This window comes from Babylonia areolata, chromosome 20, assembly GCF_041734735.1.
Source record: "Babylonia areolata isolate BAREFJ2019XMU chromosome 20, ASM4173473v1, whole genome shotgun sequence".
Classification (NCBI taxonomy): Eukaryota; Metazoa; Mollusca; class Gastropoda; order Neogastropoda; family Buccinidae; genus Babylonia; species Babylonia areolata.
Genome location: NC_134895.1, coordinates 51,532,741 through 51,542,548, shown reverse-complemented (window position 1 = coordinate 51,542,548; position 9,808 = coordinate 51,532,741). Strand labels below are relative to the sequence as shown.

Sequence of the window (9,808 nt, the reverse complement as noted above, 5' to 3'; positions counted from 1 at the left end):
TTTTTTTTTTTTCTTCTTCTTCTTTCTTTCTTCTTCTTCTTCTTCTTCTTCTTCTTCTTCTTCTTCTTCTTCTTCTTCTTCTTCTTTTTTTTCCACTGACGCTTTGTAGAGCCATGTATAATAAGGATGGCATACATTCTTAAGTATCCCTTTCTTTCCTTAAATCCTAGCAATGATCACTTCTTCTTCTTCTTCTTCTTCTTCTTCTTCTTCTTCTTCTTCTTCTTATTCCAGGTCATTCCAGGTCATGATGATGATTTTTTTTTTGTCTGTTTTCTTCTTTATTTTCAGCCAGTTACTGATTTAATAGAAGTGAACAAATATCTTTTTCACGTGTCTTGCTTTTTTTTTTCTTTCTTTCTTTCTTTCTTGCTTTTTTTTTTTTTTTTTTTTTTTTTTTTTCTTTCTTTCTTTTGCCAGCAACACCTAAGTATGACCCTTCTGAAGTGCTGTTCTAGAGACCATCGTACCTGCGAATAAAGCTGTACCAGCGGGTAACACTAATCTTTTTTCTTTTTCTTTTTTTTTAATAAAAATAAAAATATTTTAAAAAAAGAGATGAAACACGAGGCAAGGAATACGGGCCTTGCCTCATGTAGATTCATCAGCAAGTACACCTTTACCCGCACGAGATACGATAGTCCCTTGAATATCAACCCCCGGTGGGTAACTATTTATGACGAGTCACATGATACGTTTTTCGCTCCAACAAACTGACCACCACCACCTCCAGCAGCAGCAGCACCACCACCACCCTAGGACGGCTCCGGGGCACGGCATGGGCCGTGGCGCCCTGACAGGGAGAACACCTTGACGCGGTCGTCCTGCGTCAGACACAGACAGCCACCTTGCACGGCCAGGCCGCGTGGGTAGTGCAGGGCGTGGCGCCGGGTCAGCAGGAGACGGCCCACCACGCCCCCCGGCGACAGCTGCACCACGCTGTGCCGCTCCAGGTCGCTGACGAACACCCGGCCCTGGCGGTCGGCGGCCACGCCCAGAGGCCACTGCACCCCCGTGAAGGCCTCTTCCTCCTCCTCCTCCTCTACCTCCTCCTCCTCCTCCTCCTCCACCTTCTTCTCCTTCTCTTTCACCTTGACACCGTCGTCGGAGCCGTCTCCATCGGTCTTGGCCGCCTCTCCCTGTGTGGGTGTGTCTCTGGATGCAGCATCCTTCTCCTTCTCCTCCTCCTCGTCCATGTCTTGGAGGTCCTCCTTCTCCTGCCGCTGCGGGGCGTGCAGAGAGGGGTGGAGCCAGCGGACGCGGCCCGAGAGCGTCAGGCAGACGACCCTCCGGGCCCCCACGTCCGTGACCACCAGGTGGCGGGACGGGGTGGCGGTGACGTGGATGACGTCCACCAGCAGAGGGAGACCGCAGAGGGCCGGGGCGATGACGCGCAGGACGACGCCTTGCAGGGACACCACGTGGACCTCCTGGGACAGGGTCAGCACCAGCTGCTGTTGCTCGTGTTCCTCGTCCTCCTGCTGCTGTCCGTCCCCCGGCGTGCCGAGGGCGCTGATGCCGCGGTACTGACAGCACGTGGTGATGACAGAGTGGAAGTACAGCACCGGCCGGCCCGGATTGGGACCGGGGTCCTTTTTGTCTTGGGGGTCTTTTGTGTCATGGGGGTCTTTTGCGTCCTGAGGGTCCTTTGTGTCCTGAGGATCCTTTATGTCTTGAGGGTTTTCTATGTCCTGGGGGTCATTTCTTTCTCTGTCCTCTGTCACTGGAACGTTCTGCTTGTCATTCTCCTCCTCCTGCTCCTGCTCCTCCTCCTCGTGTATCTCCCGGGCGTTGTCGTGTGCCACATTCACGTCCTGTGTCCCGGACACGCCCAGCAGTGCGCCCGGCAGCGATTCTTGCTCCTGGTGGTGGTCACGTTCTTGGTGGTGGTAGTTGTGATGGACACCAAGCACGAACAGCCGAGGCCGCTGATGCAGTGTAACGACAACGCGCTCTGGGCAGCTGAGGCTGGTGAGGCACAGCGGGCACTCCTTCCCTAGGCGGAGCTCGCCGCAGCAGGGTGCCCCGGGCCGCGTCAGGTCGAAGGCCTTGACGCTCCGGTTCCAGCTGTCGGTGACGATGACCAACTTCCCGGAGCGGCTGACGGCCACGTCGTAGAGCAGGGGCGAGCTGCCCTCCTCGGGAAGTCTGGCGCCGAAGGAGTGGAGGAGGGAGGGCGTTGGGAGAGAGTTGATGTCCGAATGTTCTTCTTCTCCTTCGTCGTCGTCGTTGTCGTTGTCGTCGTCAATCGATGTGACTTCTTTTCCCCCATGTTGTACAGTGGATAATATGATAATGTCGTCCGACTGTTTGTCATCAACCAACGGGGCTTCTACCTCCTGGGATGGTTGTGCAGAGGATGAGATGCTGTCGTCCGTTTGCTCTTCGTCAATCGTCGGGGATTCTACTCCACCCTGCGTTTGTACAGAGGATGCGGTGTTGGCGTCCGTCTGTTGGTCATCAGCCGACCTGGCTTCCCCCGGATCACCCTTCGGGTGGAGAGAGGAGGATGAGGGGTGGGAGGGGGAGAGGGTGGGAGAGGGGTAGGTCTTGTTGTGGACGTGCTTTGCCGGGCTGTCAACTGCTGTGGTCGTGGTGAGCGCTGCACTGCTGGTGGAAGTTTCGTTGTCGTCGTCGTTGTCGTTGTCGTTGTTGAAGTGCCCTCCTCCAAGGTCCTTGGTTGTCATGGCGCTGTGGACAGAAAGGGGGAGGGGGTGGGTGGGGTTGGGGGGGTGGGTGGGGGTACAGTAATAGTAATAATGATGATAATAATGATAATAACAACAATCTTCTATTTATTTCATTATTTATTTCTTATTATTACAATAATAATAGTAATCAATATTATTACATTTACTATTATTATTAATAATACTATTATTGTTATTAATATTATTATGATTGTTATTATCGTTATCATGATTGTTATCATCGTTAATGGGAGGAAGAAGAATATTATTTCCTAAAGCGTCTGTTCTCTAAATAGGTCTCTAAGCGCTTTGCACAAACAGATAAACACACACACACACACACACACACACACACACACACACACACATGCGCACACATGCACACACACACACATATACACACACGCGCGCGCACGAATGCACACGCACGCATTTACGCATAAACACACACACACACACACACACACACACACACACAAACATGCGCACACAGACACATGCGCACACTCATGCGCACACATGCACGCACACACATATACACACACGCGCGCGCACGAATGCGCATGCACGCACTTACGCATAAACACTCACACACACACACACACACACACACACACACACACACACACACACACACACACACACACACATTCGGGAGGGAAATTTTTTAGTAATAATATCCCCCGTTTTTTGCCCCATAGCAGTGAGGCAGCATTCTTTAAACACAACAACCTGACAAGTAATAGGAAGTTCTGGCGCTCTGGCCTTTGAACAAAGCGGCTCCATTACTGGAGAAATGGCAATGGCGGCACGAATGGACATAATGAAACGCAGCCGTTTTACATAAAGTGTTATTGTTTCTGGGAACATTCTCCTGTGAGTTTGCAAAATTAAAAAAAAAAAAAGAAAGTTTATTCAATCGCTGGCGTCTTTTCTTATTCTGTTTGTGTATTTATTGTTTTGTTCTTTTTTTTTCCGGTTCGACATTTAAGAGTTATACTCCATTTGGTGTTGTTTTTTCGTCTTCTTTTTTATCTTATTCTATTCTATTTTTCCAAATTTAAGAGATTTTATTCAATTGGTCATTTTGTTTGAAATTAAAGAGATCTATTTATTGTCGCTGTTGCTGCTGGATTTGTTTTTTCTTCGGCAAATTTTTAATTGAAACGCTGAAGAAGAAAAAGAAAACCACGTCTGTTACCTAACATAGGAAATTTAGTTTTGGAAAAGTTCAGAATGAATTCTTCAGCTTTGCTTTGTCTCGGAGGCTTTGAAGAAGACCTACACACTAAATGTTTTATGGCTATAAACTCAATTGGCTTCCTATCAATTGCTCAGAGAATTGTTTACAGAATTTCTTGTGTGTGTTTTAATACTTTTTTCTTTTCTTTTTTTTTTTTCTTAATTTCCTTGGTGCGTTCCCACAATTCACGTGTGATCTTGTTCAGCCTAATGTTCCATCCCGTTGTTTGCGATCGTCTGCTCATTGATATTTTCTCTGTATCACACACCGATGGTCAAAAGAAAGTACAAGGACTGTGTGCCTTTTCATGGTCTTGGTTCTGTAGCCAGGAATAAACTTCCTTTCTTTTCTAAAATCGCCATGTTCTCAATAAATCAAAACACATCTGCAACAAATCTGCTTTCATGCATATGTCCAAGCGTCGGTATGTGGTGGTGGTGGTGGTGGTGGTGGTGGTCTGTGTGTGTGTGTGTGTGTGTGTGTGTGTGTGTGTGTGTGTGTGTGTGTGTGTGTGTGTGTGTGTGTGTGTGTGTGTGTGTTGGCCTCTGTTGAAAACACTAACGAGCAGTGGTTCGTTTGTTGCTATTTCATTTTGATTTATTTATCTATTTATAATCATAATAATGATAATAATAATGATGATAATAATAATAATAATATCATTATTATTACGATGGAGTCTCCCGTCGGACCGACGGATGAGTAGGTAGGCAGGCTTATCTGTCGGTGTGTGTCCTCATATGGGAGAAGAGGCTGATTCTGGATGCGCAGCACTTCCCACAGGTGTTGCAAGGGAAAACATCTCCAGAAGTTGAGCGCTGCTTCCTTCGCTCACGCTTCTCCTTAATGGCCAGTGTTCTCTTGTTTTCAAACGTCTTCTTCTTCTTCTTCTTCTTTCTGTTACACGACCAACATCGACTTGCCGATGACTCTGTCGTGGTTCATGTATGCTGGGTATTTTCGTGTCTCCATAACCCACCGAACACTGACATAGGTTACAGGATCTTTAACATGCGTATTTGATCTTCTGCGTGCGTATACACATGAAGGGGGTTCAGGCACTAGCAGGTCTGCACATATGTTGACCTGGGAGATCGGAAAAATCTCCACCCTTTACCCACCAGGCACCGTCACTGTGATTCGAACCCGGGACCCTCGGACTGAAAGTCCAACGTCTAAACCACTCGGCTATTGCGCCCGTCTTTATGCCACTAGAGCACAGCATCGTCCCGGTCGTTATCATTGTTATTATCATTATTAACATCATTGTTGTCAAGGATGTTGTTGTTCACACTAATCCCCCTGCAGACACAAGGCTACATTGAATTAAATATGTAACTATTTTCATGCACCTAACGGGGCTTTCTGGACTTATACACGTCTTGTCTTGTCTGGCCTCGTCTTGTCTTGTCTGGTTTTGTCTGGTCTTGTCGTGTCTCGTCTGGCCTCGTCTTGTCTTGTCTTGTTTTGTACTGCCTCATCTTGTCTTGTCTTGTCTCGTCTCGTCTCGTCTCGTCTCGTCTCGTCTTGTCTTGTCTTGTCTCGTCTCGTCTTGTCTTGTACTGCCTCATCTTGTCATGTCTTGTATTGCCTCGTCTTGTCTTGTCTTGTGTTGTCTGGTTTTGTCTGGTCTGGTCTCGTCTCGTCTCGTCTGACCTCGTCTTGTCTTGTCTTGTCTTGTACTGCCTTATCTTGTCTCGTCTCGTCTCGTCTTGTCTTGTCTCGTCTCGTCTTGCCTCGTCTTGTTTTATACTGCCTCATCTTGTCTTGTCTTTGCTTGCCTCGTCTCGTCTTGTCTTGTCTTGTATTGCCTCGTCTCGTCTCGTCTTTTCTTGTCTCGTCTTGCCTCGTCTCGTCTCGTTTTGTCTCGTCTTGTCTCGTCTCGTCTTGCCTCGTCTCGTCTCGTCTTGTCTCGTCTCGTTTTGTCTCGTCTCGTCTTGTCTTGCCTCGTCTCGTTTCGTCTTGTCTCGTCTCGTTTTGTCTCGTCTTGTCTTGCCTCCTCTTATCTTGTCTTGTCTCGCTTTGTCTTGCCTTGCCTTGCCTTGCCTTGCCTTGCTTTGCCTTGTCTTGTCTTGTCTTGCCTCGTTTTGTCTTGTCTTGCTTTGTCTTGCCTTGTCTCGTCTCGTATTGTCTTGTCTTGTCTTGACTTGTCTTGCCTCATCCTGTCTTGTCTTGCCTTGCCTCGCCTTATCTTGCCTCGTCCAGTCTTGTCTTGCCGTCCTGTCTTGTCTTGCCTTGTCTTGTCTTGCCTTGCCTTGTCTTGTCTTGTCTTCTCTCGTCCTGTCTTGTCTTGTCATGCTTCGTCTTTTTCCCCCCCTTGTACACAAGATTATATTTTGACATTTCACGACGTCAGTGTTATTCAACATTCACATAGCAAAACATTTGGTCCATCAATGATCATCGAAAAAAAAATCATTAATTTGTTGAGATACAAGGGTTATTTTTCAATATGATAATACTTTAGTAATAATAAGATGAAGAATAATAACAAATGATAAAGAACAAGAAAAAAGGAAATATTGACAGTGATACCAAATGTCACATCATGGCATGTATTCATGATGACATAGCTTCAAGGAGCACCAGAGTTGTTGTTTTTTATAAAGTGTTATCAAAGGATTAATATAATTATCAAATACCTGTGGCAGCTTACTTCTTTTATCAAAATTAATGTACAAACATGTCAAATTTTGCAGTATATTCATTTCTGATATTGTTATAAATTCTATCAAACATGCATCATTCATATACTGTATTATGATGACAGTTTCATTTTACTCAATGTTCTATTACCAACACAGAGTATGGTAGCCTTTTTTTTAAAAACAAAATCACAGGAATTCATTTCCAGTGTGTGTACATGCTTTTCTTTGCTTCGTCTTGTCCTGTCTCATCCTGTGTTATCTTGCCTCGTCTTGTCTTGTTTCGCCTTGCCTCGCCTTGCCTCGCCTTGTCTCGTCTCGTCTCGTCTTGCCTCGTCTCGTCTTGTCTCGTCTCGTCTCGTTTTGTCTTGTCTTGTCTCGTCTTGCCTCGTCTTGTCTTGTCTTGTCTCGCCTTGCCTTGCCTTGCCTTGTCTTGTCTCGTCTCGTCTTGACTGGCCTTGCCTTGCCTTGCCTTGCCTTGCCTTGCCTTGCCTTGTCTTGCCTTGCCTTGTCTTGTCTTGTCTTGTCTTGTCTTGAGTGGCCTTGCCCTGTCTTGTCTTGCCTTGCCTTGCCTTGCCCTGTCTTGTCTAATCTTGCCTTGTCTTGTCTTGTCTTGCCTCGTCCTGTCTTGTCTTGTCTTGTCTCGTCTTGTCTTGTCTTGCCTTGCTTCGCCTTATCTTGCCTTGTCGTGTCCAGTCTTGCCTCGCCTTGTCTTGGCCAATCTTGCCTTGCCTTGCCTTGCCTTGCCTTGCCTTGCCTTGTCTCGTCTCGTCTCGTCTCGTCTCGTCTCGTCTCGTCTCGTCTCGCCTTGCCTTGCCTTGCCTTGCCTTGCCTTGCCCTGTCTTGTCTTGTCTTGTCTTGTCTCGTCTTGTCTTGTCTTGCCTCGTCTTGTCTTGTCTTGCCTCGCCTTATCTTGCCTTGTCTTGTCCAGTCTTGCCTCGTCTTGTCTTGGCCAATCTTGCCTTGCCTTGCCTTGTCTTGTCATGATCATGTCCTGTCTTGTCTTGTCTTGTCTTGCCTTGCCTTGTCTTGTTTTCTCTCGTCCTGTCTTGTCTTGTCTTGTCTTGTCTCGTCTCGTCTCGTCCCCGTCTCGTCTGTTCCCCAAGAAAGCGGCCTGCCAAGAAGGCCTGACGGTCAGCTGTGACCAATTAGTGGTTTCTCCTGACTCCATCTGTTCCTCGCGTGACGCTTGGCCCTGTGTGTCCGGCAGGACTGTTAGTCCCGGCCCCTCGTCCATGCCCGCTAAGCCTGCCTCCTGTCCGCTGGACGCTGTCAGAGACTTGAAGAAAAACGCCTGGCGGTTTTTTTTTTCTGACGGTCACCACACAAGCACGTTGGCACGCACGCACACACACTCACTCACTCACTCACGCACACACTCACTCACTCACTCACTCACTCACGCACTCGCACACACACACTCGCGCGCGCGCGCGCGCACACACACACACACACGTACACGCACGCACACACACACACACACACACACACACACACACACACACACACATACATGACAGGATATATATATATATATAGAGAGAGAGAGAGAGAGAGAGAAGTTATATGATCTAACTCTTTTTACCAACTACAAAGATTATTTTGACTTGACTTCACGCACACACACACACACACACACACACACACACACACACACGCACGCACGCACGCACGCACGCACGCACGCACGCACGCACGCACGCACACACACACACACACACACACACACACCATCAAAACCAAAATATCCTCGTATTTAGGCTTGATATGTTGAATGTCATTTTATAATTAGGCGTTTTTATACTTATGACAAAGGCAGTTATAAATCTCACCCAGACCAATAGAAATCCAGCATATTCAACAGGCCATAGCCTGAGACGATCTGATATAATAATATGCGTGTTTAGATGGCAATAATTGGGTTCGCATATTTAAAGCGTGAGTTAGTGTGAACAGAAACTTTTCTCTTTCTTTTATCAGAGTTGTTTCAATCCTTTAATCAGTCTTTCTTAAAAACGATAATCATTCTCGCCGTTTTTCGACAACGAAAACACTAGCAGCCAAAATCACGAATAACCGAATGAAAGAAAAATGTCTAGGTAACGTGTCACCTGCGTGCGTTGACATTTTATGATATCGGTTTAAAAGGTCACCTCTTGCTTGATATCGACGATTTTCTGAGCGGTTGTGTTAACTCTCTTTGACCTGCTAAACCTTTCCCTTCTCTTCATGTACGGGTTTTGGGTTTTGTTTGTTTTTGTTGTTGTTGTGTGTGTGTGTGTGTGTGTGTGTGTGTGTGTGTGTGGGCTCCGAAGAAAAAACCTGCACCTGCCGAGGCCGTTCTACACGTGGCAGTATCTGCACCTGTGGGACTGTGAGCGTCGGTAGGCGAGAGAGTGGGGAAGAGACTGCACAACTCCTCGCTAAAAAAAAAAAAAAAAAAAAAAAAGTCACCTGTGCTGGTCAGACAATCAGGCTACGTTTTCCCTTGCAACACCTGTGGGAAGTGCTGCGCATCCAGAATCGGCCTCTTCTCCCATATGAGGACACACACCGACAGATAAGCATGCCTGCCTACTCATCCGTCGGACTGACGGGAGACTCCATCTATTTTGCTCACTTCTGGTGCGGATACAGTCACTGAACTAACGTGTCGTCTTGCTCTTTCCTGTTTTGGGGGTGTTTTTTTGTTTGGTTGGTTGGTTGGTTGTCTTGTTTTGTTTTGTTTTTTCTGTGATTTTTGTCGTTGCTTGTTTGTTTGTTGTTGTTTTTTGTCCTGCAAACCATGAAACTGAAAACTGTATGTGGAGTGATGTCCTAAAGGTAACGCGTCCGCCTAGGAAGCGAGAGAATCTGAGCGCGCTGGTTCGAATCACGGCTCAGCCGCCGATATTTTCTCCCCCTCCACTAGACCTTGAGTGGTGGTCTGGACGCTAGTCATTCGGATGAGACGATAAACTGAGGTCCCGTGTGCATCATGCACTTAGTGCACGTAAAAGAACCCGCGGCAACAAAATTCTGGCAAAATTCTGTAGAAAAATCCACTTCGATGGGAAAACCAAATTAAAAAAAGGGGGGGGCGGGGGTGGCACTGTAGTGTAGCGACGCGCTCTCCCTGGGGAGAGCAGCCTGAATTTCACACAGAGAAATCTGTTGTGACGAAAAGAGAAATACAATACAATACAAACACAAAATACACGTCGGCTTGAGACAAGTGTCGGTTCGGGTTC

General features: G+C 47.1%; 1 protein-coding gene across 1 annotated transcript in view; it reads right to left on the bottom strand.

The window, feature by feature from the left end:
* Positions 1 to 553: 553 nt before the first annotated feature.
* The window catches only part of LOC143295159 (uncharacterized), an 18,099-nt gene continuing 8,844 nt past the window's right edge, over positions 554 to 9,808 (bottom strand). The window contains exon 2 of the mRNA XM_076606733.1: positions 554 to 2,691. Within this exon, the coding sequence (XP_076462848.1) occupies positions 756 to 2,687 (1,932 nt within the window). The 5' untranslated portion in view covers positions 2,688 to 2,691 and the 3' untranslated portion in view covers positions 554 to 755. The remainder of the gene's footprint in view (positions 2,692 to 9,808) is intronic.